Source organism: Linepithema humile, chromosome 1 (assembly GCF_040581485.1).
Source record: "Linepithema humile isolate Giens D197 chromosome 1, Lhum_UNIL_v1.0, whole genome shotgun sequence".
Lineage (NCBI taxonomy): Eukaryota > Metazoa > Arthropoda > Insecta > Hymenoptera > Formicidae > Linepithema > Linepithema humile.
In genome coordinates, this window is record NC_090128.1 from 22,012,680 (window position 1) to 22,035,839 (window position 23,160).

The 23,160-nt window shown below is 34.3% G+C and overlaps 1 protein-coding gene, 1 long non-coding RNA gene and 1 pseudogene across 3 annotated transcripts; all 3 read left to right on the forward strand.

Moving 5' to 3' along the window:
- Window positions 1-1,064: 1,064 nt before the first annotated feature.
- On the forward strand, window positions 1,065-6,911 carry LOC136997227 (uncharacterized; annotated as a pseudogene).
- A 1,271-nt stretch (window positions 6,912-8,182) lies between these two features.
- LOC136997058 (uncharacterized) lies at window positions 8,183-9,022 on the forward strand (the record flags this gene model as incomplete). The annotated part of the gene is made up of 1 exon (XM_067347239.1): window positions 8,183-9,022. A coding segment is annotated over one exon (735 nt), but the record flags the coding sequence as incomplete, so codon positions are not given.
- An 8,960-nt stretch (window positions 9,023-17,982) lies between these two features.
- On the forward strand, window positions 17,983-20,181 carry LOC136998731 (uncharacterized). Of its 2 annotated transcripts, none has more exons than XR_010889276.1 (3): window positions 17,983-18,434; window positions 18,560-19,391; window positions 19,584-20,181. It is a non-coding gene; the product is annotated as an uncharacterized lncRNA (long non-coding RNA). The 2 variants fall into 2 exon arrangements; XR_010889275.1 differs by having other exon boundaries at window positions 17,998-18,434; window positions 18,560-18,750; window positions 18,890-20,181.
- Window positions 20,182-23,160: the final 2,979 nt, after the last annotated feature.

The window sequence follows — 23,160 nt, forward strand, 5'->3', positions numbered from 1 at the left end:
AATTAAAGAAACTAGTTCGCGTAAAAACCAAACAACCTATGATAATTACCGATACACCCGGATCATCTTTCGATAAGGTCGCCATGGATATCGTAGGACCTTTGCCTAAAACCGAACGTGGCAATGAATATATCTTAACTCTACAAGACCAACTCACTAAATTTAGCATGGGAATACCGTTATCCGACCAAACTGCCGAAACGGTAGCCGAAGCTTTCGTCGATCGATTTATTTGTGTATTCGGTTCTCCGAAAGCAATTTTAACAGACCAGGGTAGAAATTTTATCAGTGACTTAATGAAAAAAGTAGCTAAAATATTTAAAATTCGTAAATTCCGTACAACCGCATTCCATCCTCAATCAAACGGCTCATTAGAAAGATCACATCACGCATTAGGAGAATATTTAAAGCAATATGCAAGAGAACAAAAACAGTGGGATAGATGGATAAGTCTCGCGATGTATAATTATAACACTAGTGTACATGAAGCAACTAAACACACGCCTTACGAATTAATCTTCGGTAAAATAGCACGAATTCCGTCAAATGAACCTTTAGCATCTGGCGATAAATTAGCAACTTACAACGAATATCTTGTAAATTTAGTTAGTCAACTCCACGCAATTCAGAAAAATGCCCGAGAAAACGTTGTCGAAGCAAAAATTAAATCGAAAAGACACTATGATAAAAAGATAAACCCACAAACATTCAAACTTGGTGATCAAGTCTTTTTATTAAAAGGCCCTAAACCTGGCAAATTTGGAGATCAATACACAGGACCCCATGAGGTCTTAGAAATATTGAATAGAAATAACGTAAGAATTAAAATAAAAAAGAACAGTCGCGTTGTACACCCTAATCGCCTACGAATCTCACACATCAAACCAACTCCTAATAATTAAGTAATTTTATTATTGTTAATTAAAATAAGTAACTATAAAAAAATATATATATATAAATATATTTTACAAAAAAAAAATTTTATAAATAAATAAATGATAAATTGATTAGCAAATAAGGAAATAAGTAATAACAACAAGCTTGACAATTAAAGGTGCGCTATATTAATATACCTTAGACGTGCTAAATTTCAGATGGATCTCCGAGGATTTTTAATAATCGCCGTGCTAAATTTTTGGTTACGCGGCACTAAAGGCATAATAGGATATGACTGCGGATCTGCATCGACGAACATTACGACTCTATCATTACTGGGGATAGAGGAATGTGATATACCACAGCCAGAAGTAGCAGCTCAAAAGATTTATATACAATTGCTACAAATTAACGAATTTACCTCCGCGAGAGTTATACAATGCAAAATAGAAATAGACAGATTAATCAGGAGATGCGGAATGTTCTCTCACTCCATGGACGTGTACAACGGAAAGCACGCGTATATAGAAGAGGTATCAAGAGACGCCTGCCAACGAATGCATATGTATGGTACTTACGAAATCGGGAATACTCGAATAACAGGATTGAAATCCAATCAAACTGCAACACAACCGGTAACACTGGCCGGACACGTGAACAATGATGGCACCTGTTCCGGAACAACGTATAGCGATCCATTTGGCACATGGGAAAAAGCCGTGGTACTCGCAACCATAAAAATTACACTACAGGATTATATAGCTGACGTGAAGATAAACACGAACCGAGTCCAACTGAGGTCTGGAGTGACCTGCGCGTTGAGCGCAACACATTGCACTGACATCGAGGGTGGGGATACCTACTGGGCATCCATGCCCACGGATACCTGCAGGTTCGGCACTTATGGAGTATTATATGAAGGATATGCACACAGAATAATAGACGTCGTCAACAAACAACAGCAAATTGTTTATTCCATGACTACAGAAGACACAGTTTTTGCATTGGCAAGCAGAGACTCCTATTCGACTTGTGGATACACTCTTTTCCACACGGAACATCCAAAATTAGTAATTTTCGAAACTTCACCAGGCGTAGCAATTTTTAAAAAAGAATCACGCATAGCTAATTTGGACATCTTCACCTATATGAACTCTAAATTTGTATATGTAGAGAAACATGTGCGGACTCAATTTAGTGAACTATACAAGAATATTTTACTGCAACAATGTCAGCTCGAACAAAAAATATTACACAATTCATTAGCCATAGCCACCCAATCGCCGGATGTCTTCGCTTATCACTTCATGAAGGGACCAGGATACATGGCCTTACTAGCTGGCGAAGTAATACACATAGTAAAATGTGTGCCTGTCGAAGTAAGAGTAGCACACACCGAAGAATGCTATGATCAATTGCCTGTGACGCGAGAAAACAGAACACAATTTTTAACACCGCAAACCCATATACTGTTACGACAAGGAACGCAGATTACGTGCAATTTATTCGCACCACCCATGTATCTTCTGGGAGATGCATGGTATAGACTCACTCCTAAACCAATACATACAGTACCGCCGATGACCATGAAACCGATGACAACACCGAGCTGGAAATACATTAGCCCCGGATCACTTGCTACCAGCGGCATATATACTGAAAGAGATTTAAGCGATCTCAGGGATCATATTATGTTTCCTGCTGAGAGACCCGCAATGTTAAACACCTTGGCCAGAGGAATGATGGGCCACTCTACGATTATGCACGATGGAGGATCTTTTGCAAACTTCCTAGATGAGGCATCAGTTGAAAAAAGCTATCTCGGCATGGCAGAAATTTTGGAATCGATTCCTAATTTTCGGCAATATAAGCGCTGGATTTTTAGGAATTTACTTGGCAGTAAGAGCAGTAAAACTAATACTGGATACCATTGTGCATGGCTATGCTCTACACACAGTATACGGATGGTCCATATATTTGCTTGGAGCCATCTGGGACTCGTTAACTCAGCTCCTATTACACTTAAAACTGAAAAAACCACGCGATGAAAACCGAGAAGCTACACAACCACCCGCAGAACGAAACCCGATAGAAGACTCTTCACAGAGGGGAACCTACCCCCTACTACCTGCAAAGGACGCATCCACTTATACATTCGCACTGAAGGATTGACCGCTTGATTTCTCTTTCCCTTAAAGAAAAAAAAAATAATAAAAAAAAAAAAAGGGGGGAGACGGAAAGAAAGACAGGAAGAAAAGAAGAGAAATACATAAACAACAGTTTTCCTATCAACTTTACACAAGCGCCAACTTTGATTTTACGCATTTTATTGTTTTATCTATTTTAATCTGTTTCGCTCCTTATCATGAGGTCTCGCAGTTGCGACTCGAAATTCGCACCTAACCCCAACACCACCTTTTTGTTTATAGAAACATGGAGATCGAACACCTCGATACTCAAAAACTGAGCCGCTCGCCGTTTGCTGTTAAAATAGTAAGGGTGTTTTCGCCTATGCTAATTTGGATTCACTTGGAAAATAGTAAAGAATCCTTCCAAAAAATGATGGAGGACTTCAACCAGCGGATGAACAAACGCCGATTTTTCCACTCGAATACAAAACTAGGTGACATTGTTGCTCTTGAAACAAAAGGAGGATGGCAACGCGGCATCGTTACGAAGATGAACGGAGATGAGACAGTGCAGATAGGCCTCCGAGACTGGGGCGTGTATATTCGCCATGCAACAGCTGAACTCTACCATCTCGAGGAGAGGTTCAGAGAACATTACTGGCAAGCTGTGCCATGTAGCTTAGCCTACACAGCCCCCGCCACTACAGGACCCACATGGTCTCGTAGGGCCATAAATGTCACTCGAAGCATCGCAGAACAGCAAACCGGAATTATGCAGATAATCAAACCAATTCGGGACGAAGGTGCACTCATCAAATTAGATATCAAGAATGAAACTAACAACGTTTACCACAACCTCAGAGACTTATTAATAGAATTAGGAGTTGCGCAAGAAATAGCGAATATAGCCACACACACCGTACCATCCGCGTTGAGTTAAAACGCATAAGAATATACACATAATTAGTGCTATAATCACCAATAATAACTAATAAAAATAACAAAAAAATATACATATGTATATATATATATTATGTTTGTTATTAGGCAAAAGAAAAGTTTTTTATAAAAAAAAAAAAAAAAAAAAAAAAAATTTATATAACTATCTTTTATAAAAAATTATCTTTAAATTATCTTCTATAAAAAAGAAAATACATAAATATATATACATATATATTCAATAGTATAAGTAATAACCATAATATTATACACACACATACATACATATATATATATATATATATACACATATATACACGTTTAAAATAATGTTAAGAAATATCTATATATACATATATCTCTATATATCAAACATATATATATAGTACAAAAAAAAAAGAAAGAAAAAAAAAGAAGGTTTTACTATCTACCTCAATAAATAATCAAACATATATAATCTTATATACATATATACATATATATAGATACATACTTCTAAAAGCATATATATATATATATATCTAAGTAAATAAGCAAAATAATTAACTTAGACGTAGGCTTAACTTCTAGTAAATATTCTACTTAATACATACACAAATAAATAATATCGTATACTTAAGGGATTTTCATATATCCGTAATCCTCTCATAAGTAAATCTTAGATAAAGTGGAATCCTTTTCATTAACAATTTGCTATAGGGAGAATTACTTGATGATCAGTCACAGTATAGAATGTCAGAGTACCAACTTTTACAAATACAAAAAAAGAGAGAGAAAGAAGAAGAAATATCTATACATACATCGAGGAGTAATGTGCCACTAATCCATTTGACGCTACACTGAAAGATCACCCTGGAGTCTGCTCGCTGCTCACGGAACTTAATGTACGACTGCCCTGATTGGGAAAATACGTTAATTGTGGTAGACTACCACAATTCCCGTCACCAGTGTTGTCATAATCCGGTGACTAAGGACAAACCTGAGTACGCACCTACCACATCACCCTACCTGATCCATGAGATCAACCCATGTGAAGGTTGCGGAAACTTTATTAATAACAATGAAGATAAGAAGACTGTACAGAGAAGTTCCTGTGTGAAGATGAAAGCCGAGCTGGGGCCAAGGGATGGAGAAGATAAGTGACTATCCAGAAAAGCAATAAAAGGGAACATGTGGTTGGACTGACCTACGGATCTTTGCACGTGACATTCTGGGACACGATTATCACGTAAATAAAACTCCATCTTTTCTTTTCTTTACTCATTTTACCATGTTCTATCGAACATTTGAAAGGATTCCACGGAAGAAGGCTTCATCAAATCCTTTATAGTAGATTTTTATTATTAGAAATAGAGTCAAAAGAAAAAATATATGCAGTATGTAAGCGACAGCAAAAAGAACGAAAGGAATAAGGAAGGGGTTTTGGAGGTCGCCTTTCCTTTCCTTCTCTTTAACAAACAAGCAGTGTAAGAACGATTCGGCATCTCAAATGGGAATGTTAACCGAGAAAAGAAAAGAATCTATCTTTAATTTAATTGCAAATGTTGCATACCCCCAACATTTGTCTAAGGTGGGGGGTGTTACGTCCTGATCAGACTTCACGATTCTTTTCTTTTTATTAAATACCAGACCTAGTAAACACGGGACCAACAAAAAACTTTTAAAGAATATTATAACGCCAGAGCTGTTTTTCTCACGAGACACCATGAGCTCGAACTTTCTCACAGAGAAAAATAGCAAGGGGGATAGATATTTGAAAATACCTTGGTCGGTCAGCGTGCCTATCGTCGTCAGAAAAATCATAAAAGTCAAAACTTGCGGTAACCGGAGTCTTTAGTCGACTCCAGATGTTTAAAGTAGGAAATAAAAACTGGCACTAGCTAGCCATATACTTGGATTCTGCCTACGGGAACCCTAATAGATAGGATTTTACCGAGTGACGATCGGGTAATGACCACAGTCGCACGCCTAGAAGGCATGACACCTGATACGGTGCACGTGTTCAGTAGGTCTGGGAAACCGAGATGCATTAATCGCACTCTCCACGCGACCCCAGGGCCACGCGACAGTCGTAAACTATCAAATTTATTAGATCAGTGACCCAAGGCCTCGCGAACTCATATACCGATTCTCAACCCTCCAATCCGAAAGCCGGGAATCGGGGCAAGCACCTCTATAGACCACCCTTCATTCCGTCGTACGGTCTAAAGACTACGCCCACCTAGATCTTAAGACACTGAGATGCACCCCACCTATACTAATTAACACCAACCGGGTTACGCCACCTCAAAAACCTACCCCCATCGCATATGGACCCGAAACGACGCTATTCCTTATTCGTTAGGGCCCCTTTCTTCCTACCCCCATTCCAAGTAACTTAATTACCTAAACCTAATCCTATTAGTTAAAAATGACGCCATCCTCCCCCACATTAAAAATCTTCTCACAAGGCTAATTCCTATTCGATCCCCGCTTCAAAAACCTAAAATTTTCCAAATGGATCCACCCCAAGGAAAGGGTATAAAAACCCGTGTTTTGGTGGCTCCAAGCGCAATTAAACCCAATTAGTCACTCAGTTATCAAGCAAGTTTTGCCAAGTCCTTAAGACAGTTTTCCGAGTAGTTCTGGCCGCGAAATAAAAAAGGTCGATACTTTGTCACGACCAAGTAGAGGGTTCATCACCCTGACGACACCATCCAGCAGCAGGGTGCCCACACGTTGACAAAAGGGTCCGACGCCTACACACCATCCCTCAACGGGGCGCCTGCTCAAAACCACCGTACACATTCAACTCAATCCGAAAGTATCCTGTAACGATAGAAGGCCCATCACCCTGACGACACCATCCCGCAGCAGGGTGCCCACGCGTTTACAAAAAAGGGGTCCGACGCTCATATAACGCCTTCCCTCAACGGGGCGCCTGCTCAGAACCACCGAACATATTCAACGAACATATTCAACGCGATCCGAAACTACTCTGCAACGAGTAAGTCAGTTCATTTCTCTTTATTTTATTATTTCTTCTGTCCTCCCTCCGGAAAAATAAAACACTCACACACACACACACATACACACACACACTTGTAAAGAATACATAAATAAAATTATTAATATATGCGATTAAGAATTAAGTTTTTGTATCCTAATTATAAATTCAATCAAATTAAAATGTTGTCTTTAATAAATTAAACTTTTGTTCTTTTTCATTTAACCACACCCTCCTCGTTCGTCACCCCCCTCACACCTTCCCTCTCAAATTGCGCACAAAGGTTCCGCCCCGGGTAATAGGGATTCAATTCCTTGACCCAAAAAGAGAACCACGAGCGGTTGACTTGTTGACGGAGTAAAGACGACTCTTCCAGTCGCTGACCCGTCGCAAGTCCTAAACGCGCCGCTCGGCTCGTGCGGTCAGACCCGTTTACGCCGATCGCCGAGCCCAACGAAAAAAAAAATTCTACATCTATCAGGACGTAACAGTATGTATACGTAAAGTAAATTTTATTTAATTTATTAAGTTATTTAGTATAAGAGTAAATATAACATTTGACTTTTAGGTGCAGAATGAAATCAAAAACAATATTCTTTTTAATTGTTTTATTAATAAAGCGTTTAAAGCAAAATTACGATGTTTTTATCAGACAGGAAATATATCGTAAAATATTATTAAACTTTATGCGCTTTATTATTTAACATTGAAAAGCGAGAGAAAAATTATGAATAAAAGAAAACGGAAATATTGGGTCAGACCAATATTTTCTATTGAACGACGTTTAGCACAAGGAGCGAGCAATAATCTCGTTAATGAATTAGAACAACATGATCATGAAAAATTCGTTAATTATTTCCGAATGGAACCGATACTTTTTGAGAAATTATTACAATTAGTCGGACCTTCAATTACTAAACAATCTGCAGTTCGAGAAGCTATTCCACCTGAAACAAGGCTACACATTACCATCAGGTTCTTGGCATCTGGAGATAGTATGCGTTCCTTATCATATGCTTTTCGTGTTGGACACAATACCATCTGTAAAATAGTGTCAGAAACTTGCGAAGCTATTTGGCAATGTTTGAAAGATACTGCTTTTATAACAAATAATAAAGAGAACTGGCAAAATGTTGTTGATGATTTTGAAAGGTTCTGGAATTTTCCAAATTGTATAGGAGCCATAGATGGAAAACATGTAACTTTACAGGTATATATGATAAAATACAATATTAAAAATAAAAACTAATCAAATACTAATATTGCTGATAAATGTATTTTATTACAGGCTCCACCGAATTCCGGCTCGACATATTTCAATTACAAAGAAAATCATAGTATTAATCTTCCAGCAATTAGCGACGCCAAATATCGCTTTATTGTTGTCGACATCGGAGGCGAAGGCAGACAGAGCGATGGAGGAGTTTTTCGGAACAGTCTTATTAGAAATTACATCGCAAGTGGTTCATTAAAGCTGCCAAATCTGAAGCCAATTGAAGTTGATGGATTAATTCTCCCTTATGTGCTGTTAGCAGATGAAGCCTTTCCATTGACAAACTTTATAATGAGGCCGTACCCACGAAATGACAGATTGGACTTGTCAAAAAAAGTATTTAACTACAGGCTTAGTAGAGCAAGGAGAGTGGTAGAAAGTGCTTTTGGAATATTGGCAGAGAGATGGAGAATCTACAGAAAGCCGATAATATCAAGTATTGCTAATGCAAAGAAAATTGTGCAAGCAACAGTAGTGTTGCATAATTTTATTATTAACAATGAAGAACAATTGCAATTACCATGTAGGTATGTGAATATTAATAAAGGCGACTTCAATCCAACAATGAATTCAAGAGGGCTACGCTCATTGCCAATCTGTAGAGGAAGAACATCTCAAAGTGGAATCGAAGTTCGACACGCATATACTTCATTTTTTAATGGAAATGGCGCATTACCTTATCAATGGGAAAAAGCTATAAACAACAATTTTTAATTGTACAGAAATGATAATTAATAAATATATTAAAAACAAAATATAATTTACTTAAATCTTTAAAAATAATTAAAAATTCTCAATACAGCTATTTAGAAGCATATAAAACTTTATTATTTTGTAACATATTAAACTTTACATTACTTTAACGTGTATAAAACTAATATTATATTAAAGTAAAATATATTAAAATAAAATATATGAAAATGAAAAGCACAAATTTAATGAAATGATAAAGAATTTTCCAATTCATAAAGGTCCGTTAGTATTTTTATTTCGAATTTTGTCCTTTCTCGTTGTGGCAGTGCCCGTAATCTATTTCCTATTTGGAGGAAAAACCCGTCAACAGCATCAGGTGTATTTTTCGATTCTTGAATACTGGACATGATTGCTTTTGTTATTTCAATGTCTGAGCTATCGTCGTATTCTTTCTTTTCTAAAATATAAAAGCAATATTTCTTTTTAAAAAATTAAAAATTAGAATTGCATTCAAAAAGTATTGAAAAAATAATAAAAACTGACTTCTTTTCTTTGATGATTGCGTCTTGGAAAAAGTATCATCATTTGCCACATCAGATATATTAATCCAGCTATCCAACGAGACAGAATCTAATGATGATTGAGATGGCGGAATTATTTGAGCAGTACTAGTTTTCGGTTACATTGGACATTCATCGATGTTTGTTGATAAACTAGTGACTGTGCTGCAGATTAACAAATTAATTTATAATTAAATAATAAATAAAAATTTTTTTTTGGTCCAATACTTAAGCCAATGAATAAAAAAGAATTAAATCTGATATTTATTTATATATAAAATTCCTTTCAAATTATTTTAATTTAAAAATATTGTGGACAAAAACGAGATAGAACTTTTTTCAATTTATTTCAATTCTTTTTCATTTATCGGAAAAGAGAAAGAATTCTCCAACAGATGATGTATATTTAGAAAAAGTTCACAAAAAAATATTTATGACGACTTTTCTGTTATGTCATCTAAGAATTTCATCTGGTTATACAAGGCAAAAACAATCTTCTTATTTTGTACACCAGGAGATCCACTCGGCACGTATGCCTTTTCTTTTTTTTTCGCCTTAACATAACTATCACGAAGTTGCTTCCATCGTTTTTGAACGAATTCTACATCATTTGTACCTTCCATTAAATTTGCGACTTTATTCCATAATGCCTTTTTTTTCAAACTTGTCCTTTCTTTTATTGGTAAACGATAGTCGTATAATGCAGGTCTAGCGTACACAGCATTAATAAGCGCTTCATTGTAATCAGTAATATTGCTTGCTTGGATGACTTTTGATTGATCCTTTTCAACTGTAAATATAAAATATACATAAATATATATATATATATATATATATATATATATATATATATATATATATATATATATATATATATTGCAACAAGCACTGCTATTAGTCAGTTATATGTATACTATAATATGTGTGTATATATACAGGGTGTCTGGTAATAATCGCCCCACCGCTCATACGCAGGTAGGGCAGATCAAACCGAGTAGAAAAGTCCTCTACCATTTTTTGATTTACGAAATAATAACGGAGATATTAACGAAAAAGAATCAGCGAATCCGTGCGAGTAAAGCGCGCGCGGCGAGAAGGACGTCCCAGCGCTACGCGGTCGCTAGGCGCGCGATGAAGCAGTGGGAGGAGCGGCGAGCGGCTATCAATAATGAGCGGCGCGTAATCTTACAGCACGGCGTCAAATATTTTCTTGAATTTTCTCACACGCTCTCTCTCTCTCTCTCTCTCTCTCTCTCTCTCTCTCTCTCTCTCTTTCTCTCTCATTTTCTTCTGTATGACACGCCGTTTTACTTTATAATAAAAAATAAAATTCCATTTTTAATACAAAAGTTTCAAAAAAATACATGTTTTCAGAAAAATATGTAAAGAAAAATTCAAATCTTATTAATAAATTAAAATTATGTCGAAACATAATTTTAATTCATACATTTATTATGATCTAGACATAATTTTAAATTATCGAATTACTATTACATCGCGACATAATGTGTGTGTTATCGAATTTTTGTTAAAACAATTATTTCTTGACAAAAAAAATTATTACTTTTATATTAAATGGAATATTTTTAATTGCTATTAAAACGGGTGTGCCATACTTTTTTCTTTCTTCTCTCTGTATCATGATATGGAAAATATTATCGTTTCCACACCACCTTACGGTAGATAATACGGCGCATTTTTTTTATAGTGGTATCCTTAGTAGGTCTAATCCACTCTCATATTTTTTAATGCAAAAATTGTTCGAAGTGTCTTCCTCGTTCTCGTAAGCAGAGTTCGGCTCTTCGAATAATATTGCGCGATGCGTGATACACCATATCTGGCGTGATGGTATTAAAAGCAGCGCGAATTGCTGCTTCTACTTCAGCTTCCGTACCATCACGCCTGTGATCGACTAAACTTTTTATGTGACTCCATAAAAAGTAGTCCAAAACATTTAAGTCTGGCGATCGCGCCGGCCAAATGATTGGGCCACCTCGACCCATCCATCTGTCCGGATAATGCGCGTTTAAAAATTCGCGTACTTGCCGAGAGAAATGCGCTGGAGCTCCGTCGTGTTGGAAAATCATGTCTGCTCTTACTTGAACAGGAACATCTTCAAGAAGAGCAGGCAATTGATTTTGGAGAAAATTATTATATGTTTCTCCATTTAGACGAGGCGGTAAGAAATAAGGACCGATCTGAAAAAATTATCAAAATAAATGATTAAAGAAAGAAAATTTTCTTTAGCTTGTTGTGGAAAAACATTTGCTACATGTTGACGATAATAATGTTGCATCCATTAGTAAGTATTTTAAGAACAATAGTTATTTGTAATAATCAATTCTGTAATAAATACATATAATTCACACTGGTTTAAAGTTTAACTGTTTATTTTATTACAACTTGATGCAACAAGCACTGCTATAAGTCAGTTATATGTATACTATAATATGTGTGTATATATATATATATATACAGGGTGTCTGGCAATAATCGCCCCACCGGTCATATACAGGTAGAGGAGGTCAAATCGAGTAGAAAAGTCCTTTACCATTTTTTGATTTTTGTAATATGTACTAAGTAATTAACGAAAAAAGATTGGTGAATCCGTGCAAGTAAAGCGCGCGCAGCGAGAAGGACATCCCACTGCTATGCGATCACTAGGCGCGCGATGAAGCGTTGGGAGGAGCGCTCTACAAATGACAATGGCAACATACAAGCGGCGCGTAACGCTAGATCCTTGTGTCCTAGTGATCGCGTAGCAGTGGGATGTCCTTCTCACCGCGCGCGCTTTACTCGCGCGGATTCGCCGATCTTTTTTCGTTAATTACTCAGTACTTATTATGAAAATTAAAAAATGGTAAAGGACTTTTCTACTCGATTTGACCTCCTCTACCTGTATATGACCGGTGGGGCGATTATTGCCAGACACCCTGTATATATATATATACACACATATTATAGTATACATATAACTGACTTATAGCAGTGCTTGTTGCATCAAGTTGTAATAAAATAAACAGTTAAACTTTAAACCAGTGTGAATTATATGTATTTATTACAGAATTGATTATTACAAATAACTATTGTTCTTAAAATACTTACTAATGGATGCAACATATTATTATCGTCAACATGTAGCAAATGTTTTTCCTCATTATAATGTTGAAAACATGAATGTTCTAACAAGCTAACATGTAATAAGCTATTAATTAACCAACTACAATATCCACACTTTATGGGCTGCAAGAAAAAAAATAATAAACATTCCAAATAACAAAAGTAGTTATTTTGATGTTAAAAAAGACTTTTGCTATCTATAACAATTTCTAATTTGTAATTCATAATAAATATGTATATCGATATTTATATTAAACTGAAATAATCAGTGTAGACTAAACAAAAATATGCTTCATTAAATTCTAAGTAACCTTAAAATATTATTATTAATAAATATTACAAAAATAATATTTCAAAATGCTACATATATACTACTCACAGGACTTATATTTTCTTTGTTCATAATTGATGACAATTACAAAAAACTATTTGAAATTTATTTTATATCAACTGACATTCAACCTATAATACGCTACAATAATGACTTTGCCGGAATGGTGGCGTATCAAGAACAGCGGAACGTCCGTGATTGGTCAGATTTTTGATACGCGCAATCCGCGATACGCCTAATACGCTCCATGGGACTCCACCCTTATAGCGTTTTCGATTATACAGGATTTGAACGACCCAGGGTTGATCAATCACTGGGCTTGTTCGTTTTAGCTACACTGGGGCTGCTCTGGGTCTGCTCTACACAGGATAATACAGGACAGATAAATAGTTTGTCCTGTATTATCTTGTTTAGAGCAGACCCAGAGCTGCCCCAGTGCAGCTAAAACGAACAAGCCCACTATTTTACTATAAATGCAAGTCTTTCATTGGTGGAGAGGTTGCAATGACGTCATTAACCAACCCTGGGTCGTTCAAATCCTGTATAATCGAAAACGCTATTAGTCCGTGGTCTACATTACTCGCTCGGATGAGTCACAAGCAGGATTATCCTTCGGTGTAGATCATTGAGTAAAAAGAAACAGGAGGGAGCGTTTGGTCTTAAAAGTGCGGACGGAAGTGACTATATAAAGTGGTCGCTCAAGATGGCCGCTCAAGGGCGCCAATATTGAATGACTTGTTATGTTTAATTAGGAAATAATGTACAATTAAAAGAAAATAACTATAATATGCAACAATAATACCAAATTTTAATGGCGTTTTTCATTGGGATTGCACTCGTGCAGTATTTCCATAAGAGCAATGTTAAAATCTAAAATCTAAATTTATATTAAATCCTTCGTCCTTACAAAAATTTATCCATGCATTTCTTTGATCCGGATTTTTCGGAAACCTGTTTGTAAGTGAAAATTATTTAGTAATTATTGTGAATCTACAATTTCACAATACTATACATATGATTATAATCTCCAAAATAAAAATCTCATTATTGTTGATAATACTAACCGATGAAACGTTATTTCATGATTTCGAGCTGCTGCTGTTATGCCACAAGCTCTACAGTATACCATTTTGATCGTTTATTTCCATACACTATTGCATAAAAGACTATACACTGCATATTAACGCGTACGGCGTACGGTATGCCGCTTGCCGCTATGCTCAAGCATTCCCTCTCACTTTCAAAAAGTGGTCGCTCAAGATGGCTGCCATGACGTACATCCGTCCGTGGATTTACCTAGTCCTGGCTAGTATATGCTCCCTCCTGTTTCTTTTTACTCAATGGTGTAGATAGGGCATAAGACGCTTTTTCTAGACCGTACACTAGCGGCGCGTATATCTATTTTACAGCCTGCCTGAAACTACATGGCCACATCCATTTTCCGGGATGGTAAAAGAGTCATGGTTGGTTCATGTCCGTGTTACATCCACAATTTATTGAACAGAAATATGTCTCGCATATAGATATAAATTATATATCTATATGTTATAAATTGTATCTATATAAATTATATCTATATGCGAGACGTATTTCTGTTCAATAAATTGTGATGTAACACGGACATAAACCAACCAGGGCTCTTTTACCATCCCGGAAAATAAATGTGGCCATGTAGTTCCAGGCAGGCTGTAAAATGAATGTACGCGCCGCTAGTATACGGCCTAGAAAAAGCGTCTTACGAAAAACGGCAGCGTGGCCCCTCTCAGGTTTCTCTCTGGTGATATATACATTAGAAAAAAATAAAGAAACATTTAAAAAATAAAAGAGTAATAATAACATTATTAATATTATTATTATTTACATTTGTTATATTTAAGAAAAATAAATAAGCTAGAAATGCAACTAAAACGAACAACGTTCTGCCTATCGTGCACACCACCAGATTTAAAACGCAAGCGTCGGAACTTTATTTTTTTACTAATTTTTCAGAAAATAATAATTTTTTAAAATGAACGGGTATCATATGGCATATCTTTTTACTAAACTGAAACACTTCACTTTTATTTTTTATTAACAAAATTTAATTTAATTTTTAATCTAAATAAGGCATAACGTTTTATAATCTTTTTTTTTTAATTATGACACGTTGGTATAATATAAGATATATTATTAAACTTGTCTTCAAAAAACTGTTATTATAATAATTAATAGAATAAATAATAATGAATAACGAAATAATAATTAATGGAATGAATAATAATGGATCATTTATCTACAAATTTATAACTATAAAAATTAATTTTATGTAATTTTTATCCTTTATTACCTCAATTCAATTTTAATTAAATATAAATCAACATTCACAAATAAATTAACATTCAAGCATCGAGTATCTATCTATCATAAAAGAAGGAATTTTGCGCATTTGATTTACTTAAAAATAGGTAATAGAAAATGGAAAATACAAATTATATCTCAATAAATAAGAATTGTGTAACAAATTTCGCATTGTACTCGATTAAATTGCGTATTTCGAAAGATTTATTTAATCGAAATTCATTGTGTCGGCAGCCGTTTTCACGCAAAGCGACGTGTTTCGTGACATTTCTATTGCGTCGGCATTTATTAATTTAATTTTTATTCGTATATTTATTCATTTGTGTTACAATACGAAATAGAAAAACGCTCAAAGAGCTTTAAAACGTGGAATTTTAATCAAGTAAAATTAATTTTTATATTGGATTACGTTGACAAATCTACAGATAAAAATTTTAAAAATACGATAGAAGGCAAAAAATAAAATAGTAAATTATTTATCAAAATTAAAACTCTGAACGCCAAAGAATATCTTATAATGTGGAAAATATATCAGGAGACGCGGTAGTGTCTCCGGCCAAGTTCAAAAAACGACACTACTAAGTCAGGAAAAGAATCTCTGGCAAAGTTCAGAAAATGACACTACTAAGCCTCTTATCCTGCGCGCACAAAGTCGACTTTTCGGGGGTTTGTAGCAACTAAAATATAAAAAATTTTATAAAAACACATAGTATATCCTTAAAGGCGGCATCGCCACGACTAATTTAAGCCAAAAAAATTTAAATTGGTCCAGCCGTTTCAGAGATACAAGCGGTCAAAAAGTGATGTTGGTAATGCAAAAAATTAAGAAACGTCGTCTCCTTATTCTTCTCCTCTGTCCGCAGGGACGGATGAAGAATTTACGGGGCCCAGAGTATTATCATTATCATTAAAATTTACGGGAATTTCTCGCACCAGGTGCCAAGAGTCGACGATTTCGACTTCCCCGAGTTGCGCTACGGAAATTCCTCGCACCAGGTGTCAAGGGTCGACGAATTCGACTTTCGCGAGTTGCGCTACAGGAATTTTTCGCACTAGGTGCAAAGGGTCGACGAATTCGATTTCCCCGAGTTGCGCTACGGGAATTCCTTGCACCAGGTGTCAAGGTTCGACGAATTTGACTTTCGCGAGTTGCGCTACAGGAATTTTTCGCACTAGGTGCAAAGGGTCGACGAATTCGACTTCCCCGAGTTGCGCTACGGGAATTCCTTGCACCAGGTGTCAAGGTTCGACGAATTTGACTTTTGCGAGTTGCGCTACGAGAATTTTTCGCACCTGGTGCCAAGGGTCGTCGAATTCAATTTCCCCGAGTTGCGCTACGAAAATTCCTCGCACCAGGTGTCAAGGGTCGACGAATTCGACTTTCGCGAGTTGCGCTACAGGAATTTTTTGCACCTGATGCCAAAGGTCGTCGAATTCAATTTCCCCGAGTTGCGCTACAAAAATTCCTCGCACCAGGTGTCAAGGTTCGACAAATTCGACTTCCCCAAGTTGCACTACGAAAATTTCGCAAACACGAAAGAGGGAGAGAGAGAGAGAGAAATATGACATATTTTGATATAAAATCTAAAATCTTTTAAAATATTTAGTTATCGATAATCTTACCGTAATATTTTTATGCACAGAATAATAAAACAAATCAATACGTGTAAAAAACCCATTATTTGAAGAAAAAGTATGCAATTTACAATGTACTTTTTTAACAATTATGCGTTTTCTTTATACCACTTGATTCTCATTATTCTAATCATAAAAGTATTACGGTAAGATTATCCAGAACTTAATATTTTTAGAAATATTTAAATTTAAATTTTATATCGAAATATGTCAGATTAAGATATAAAATAACTCGAAAAGTATTAAAAAAAACTTCTAAAAAGTATGAAAAAAAAAATTATATCCTTTAATCTTGTTAATATTTTATTAACAAATAAACTGCCATATAATAGAATTTTATTAGTATTAATGAACGAAGAACATCTCATCGACGTTGACATCGATCCAGTCGCAAAACTTATAATTTAAATAATTTAATTAATATGTTATTAAGTTAATATAAATGTTACATTCAAAATGTAGAAAAATAATTTAAATTTTGTCACATAATTAATTTTGTACATTTCTGTACATTTTTATATTAACTTAATTACATATTAACTAAACTATTTTACATTATAACACGTCTTGTGTTTTATATAGCATTTAAGTCATGTGAAACAGATGTTTCATTGATAATATTAAAAAATAACTAATAACATAAGTATTGCGTTTGATATCAAGAGACACGGTAGTGTCTCGCGCCAAGTTCACGCGTAGCGCAAGACCGACCGTGTATCTTTACGCGAGCCCGAAAGTTGAGACGAGCCGAGATTATCGGATCTCGATAACGGCTGGGCCGATTGAGTTGGCAATAGGCTCAATCGATAGCGCATACCCAAATTACATAAGAAAAGTCTGCTTGTTTTTGCTCTGTGTGCTTTATAAAAATAAATATACGCATTCAAAGTCGAGAAATCTAGAAAATCATCTCGCTAGGATGTATGTCGCGTTGAGATGTATGTCGCTCGTGTCTTATTGGTCAGCGTCATCAACATTTTCTAACATGGCGGCGCTCAGACCTGTCAGCTCGCAGTTTTGATGTATATATTAATTACATTTATATATTAGCATCGGTCGTAAAATGTATATATAACGTGTTGTGGAGACGAATAAAGATAGTGTATATCAAAAATAATAGTATTCTTCATAAAAAAAATTTTTTTTTATCTTAAAGTGCAGAAGTGTACACTCTCAGTATTCTGTAGTTAGTTAATTAGTGGACAGAAAGTGTACTTTGTGCAGATGGTGGAATCTGCAAGTTTCTGACGTTAGGTGCGCTGATCAGTGCAGAAAGTGTTAAAATAAAAAAAAAGTAATTATAGTGAATTCGGTCTAACAAATTTGGCCATTTGCACTATGCATACTTAAGAGTACTTATCCAGAGCAGTGTAGTGCGAGTGACTAAATTTGTTAGAAATTCGTATTAAGTGAAATAAGTGTATAAGTGTATATATATACATATATTACGAACTTCGTAATACGAGATACTAATTTTGTTACATGGTATCCTATGATTAAAGTTTTCGAATCTTTTACTTGTATGTTTCCACTTGAATATGGTAATTTGATAATGGTGATTTGATGGTAGGTAATGACAGATTTCCATAAAAAAAAGTTACATTTTACATACTAAATAAAATAAAATATATTAAATAAACGAAAATAAACAGTGTTAAATTGAAGTTTAACGATTTTTAGGAAACAATGAAAAACAGAATAGATGGACTTCTTACAAAAATAGGATACTTTGACGAATGGACAGACCATACTCTCACTATATATTTAAGACAAGAAGCTGTAAAATGGGCATGTATTCTTGGTATTTCTGAGTGCCGAAGAAATGCTGCTTCGAAATTATTAGAAGAGTTTAAATATTCTGAAGACAACTCGTAAGCTACTTTATAAGTATAATATTTATTTCATCAGAATGTTGTTGCATTTTTGTATCATGCTGAATAAATTATTTTATAATTAAAATTTCAAAATGTAAGCAAATTTGTAGCAATAAGATATTTTTTTGTAATGCAGAAATTCGATGGAGATGAAACGAACATACTGTCATAATTTAATACCAATGAACCACGCTATTTGGAACGAGATATGGAAGAAATGGAATGCAACGTTTGATGAAAGATTTTTAGAATACCTATCTTGCTCTGAAGATCTTGCTATCATTCGCCATTATTTAACGGAATTAATACAGCGCAGAGCTCAGCCCGAATATGTTAATGCATTTTTTTTTAGTGTTGCAAAACATGCAAAACAAGTTGAACTGTATAATTTTGTTTTTAGTATTGTTGAAAAAGTTACTTTCGATTCAAATAGGTAATAACATTTTTCTTTAAATATACGTCTCTGTATATATTTCTTAATCATTTAAATATATTATAATAATTATTTATTAATATTTGTCACAACTATTAAATTTATCAGTTTTTTAGTTTTTCTCTGTTTTTGTAGAAGAAATGACTTAATTGCAACATTCATTGTAATTATTACACATGTGCACGAGCAAAAGCACATGAGCGAGGTATACTTTCTGCACTTTACACTAACATACCCATTTCCTGGTATCTAAATATAAAGCTTTATGTCTACATATATTTATTACATATATGACATATTTGATGTGAATTATATATACAATACTATGCACTGTACTCTATCAAATTGCAATGTAGAGATCTGTATGTATTGATATTATTTAAAAAATTTGTTTTAGATAACCAAATATTCATCGAAAAAGCGATATCAAATAGCAAGAGATGTTGAAAAAAAAATAAAGAAACGAAAATTGGAATACGTAAGACTTGTCAACAACTACGGGTATTACTTAAGTATCAGTAAATATAATAAATAGCGAAACATTTAAGTCAGTGGAAGACTTACTTCACTGTTTCTTAGCCATAATCATGTATCGGTAATTGTTGTAATTCTCTTTCTTCGATTTTATTAAATAATATCTAAGTATTTATAATTATTTAATTTTTGTTTTTAATTATTTTTAATACCCTTATATTATTGCTATTTCTAATGCTATAAATTTTGAATAACGCAGATATTTGCATTCTTTGATGAGTAATGAAAAAGGATTACGTTAGTGACAAAAACAATTATCATTTAAAATACGTATACAAAGGACATGGACGGACATCTGACAATGATAAAATAGCCCATTTTCATTAGAATTTAATTTTATAATACATAATGTATTTGTATTATATTGTAAAAACTAAGACTATCTACGCTCTCAGTCAATAAAGAAATTGAATAAATTAAATTTTTTTGTCATGAATGATTAATTTTATTATATACACAAAACGTTAATTTTATTTGAAAATATTATATATTCAATATCACAATTGCGTGGCAATTTAATTTTTGTACTTTACGTATATATGTTCATTATATTTTTTAATTTTTATTCTCATCCATCGATAAGTAGCGTCATGCTCAGTGTGAGCTTCTTAACGCTGTTTACATGGCATAAAGTGTGTATGTCACCGATATCTTCCTCAGTGTTCGATAATTGTTTGATATGGAAATATCGCGAATAGGTTTATATGTCTCTTGACGTTCCCAATTGGAAGCGGTATTAGGCGTATTATTCTTACAAATTTGCGCATTGCAACAAACACTTCTATTTTAATTAATATATATAGGTGAGTAACCAACAACAAATAATTTTTTGTTCTATATTTCTTCTATATTTCACTTTTAAAATATAGAAGAATACATATAAATTACGCGTATAGTTTTAGTTTCTCGAAAGCACATATTTCAAATTTACCGACATTGATATTTCTCTTAACATTTGTCCTCTTATCCTTACATTGCATGACAAGATACACAACGATTAATTGTATTCGTCGAAGAAATTATTTTAACATTTATCATAAATTTATTAGGAATGCATTAGTTCGATATTTCTAAAATCAACAGTTATATTTTTCAATTTCAAAAAATTTGGTTAATATTTTGCATACTTTAAGTATATTCCTGAGAAAAACAAACAAACTACAAGAAATTTAAAAGCTATGAATTTCTCATGTTAATCAAATATATAGGTACGTGCCACATATATGATAATTACGTCCAGCTTAAAGAAACAATTTAAAAAAAATTGAGTCTATCTCATTCGTCTAACAAGGAAAGGGACCCAAGTGTCCCCCTCCGATTTTGACGAGCTTTAAATATGTTGTAAAGTAGCTCAAAATAAGAGACACGTATTTTTTTTATGTGCTTTCTCGCACGTTTAGGGTTGAAACAACCCCTACAAGCTAAAACGGTTTTTTTTGGTTTTGACTGAATATCGTCAAAACTGTAAGAGATATCAAAAAATGTTTCGAATAAAAGTTGCATGGTCTTTTATGAGCTTTATAACCGCGTAGCTCGATTTTTAAAAAATTTTATATTTTTTAATTTACCCTCACCCTTTCTTATTATTTTTACAAATTTCAAAATTTTTATTATGACAAAAGTTGTAGCATTTTTTACGCTGAATACAACCATATATAATTTTATTATATTTCGAAATCGCATTTTTCAGAAATGAGCTGTCAATGTCGCACTACATGCGTCACGCTGCGATATATGCATATATGTATATGCATAACGCATCGTTTGTGCCGCTTGTGTAATCGATGTTTGTCGTGCATGTGTAATTGATAAGACAAATAAAATTAGAAATAAAGATTAGCATGTTATGAAACATTCGGAAAAATGTTCTGATCAAAGAACAAAGTTCACTAAAGTTGTTGCCAAAACATCCCCTCTATTTTACACTTTTATAGTCGCATTTCGAGTGCATTTATAGCGCAACGCGTTGTCATATTCCGTCAGTGCATATTACGCTTTAAAGTTGTGCGCTTGTTAGTGATTACGAAAAAACAATATATAAAACAGCATCAAAAAAAGAACAGCAAATTCACTATAAAGTAAGTATTATTTTTTTGTACACAAATAAGGAGAAATATTTAATTGTTATATTTTTTAGAATGATTTAATTAAATCCATTTAACGTAATAATGTTAGTATACGTAACTTTTTCGGCCCTTAATCTATCAACAAGTCCGATAACATCTGAAGAACGAGAAATGGCACATAAAATAGAATCTATGCTGAAAGAAATGCGCGATGAGAGATACAAAATGGAAGTAGAAGAATTTTTAGATTATGAAAACGATAACAATATTCCAACAGCAGAGCAATTCGAACTAGGAGATAAAGAGGAAGAAGGTGAGCTATGGACGCAAATCCTAAAGTTATATGTACTACAGATGGACGTATTCCGTATGAATATAAAAAAAATGCAGTCGAATTTTGAAAAAGCAGTACAACAAGGCCAAGAACATTAGAAGGAGTAAAACAAAGATTTCGGAAAGTATATTCATTACGTCAATTACGACGATGGGAAATTCAAGTGAATCAAGGTGGCAGTAGATTCAAAAAATTAAAACAAATTTCGGAATATACATTAAATAATTTTCATACAGCTCTTGAAAATAGAATTATTGTTCACGACGCTGATTTAGCTCGATGGGCTATTCGGGCACAGGAAAATTTAAATGTACCAGAATTTACAGCTTCATCGCGATAGATAGGAAAATTTAAAATAATACATAATATTGTATCTCGTAAAATAACAAAATTTATAAGAAAAACATCTATAATGTCTAACGTCGATTTTGAAGAAAAATGTAACACATTTATTGAAAACGTTAAATATCAAATAATAGAATATGGAGTTGAAAATATTTACAACAGTGATCAAAGCGGATTCCAATTAACTTGGCGTGATTTTGGGGGTGGTTTTTCGGGTATAAGGGTGTCTTCCGACGCATGTATCGAATCGGTCTTTTTTGCATGTCGTGTGAGGGCCTCGGAACTTTTTCCGTGCAAAAGGAAAAGAGCGACAAGTCATTTTTAGCTTGGCTAGAATGGTTTAAGTGATTTTGGGGGTGATTTTTTGGGTATAAGGGTGTCTTCCGATGCATGTATCGAATCGGTTTTTTTTGCATGTCGTGTGAGGGCTTCGGAACTTTCTCCATGCAGAAGGAAAAGAGCGACAAGTCATTTTTAGCTTGGCTAGAATGGTTTAAGTGATTTTGGGGGTGGTTTTTCGGGTATAAGGGTGTCTTCCGACGCATGTATCGAATCGGTCTCTTTTGCATGTTGTGTGAGGGCTTCGGAACTTTCTCCATGCAGAAGGAAAAGAGCGACAAGTCATTTTTAGCTTGGCTAGAATTGTTTAAGTGATTTTGGGGGAGGTTTTTTGGGTATAAGGGTGTCTTCCGACG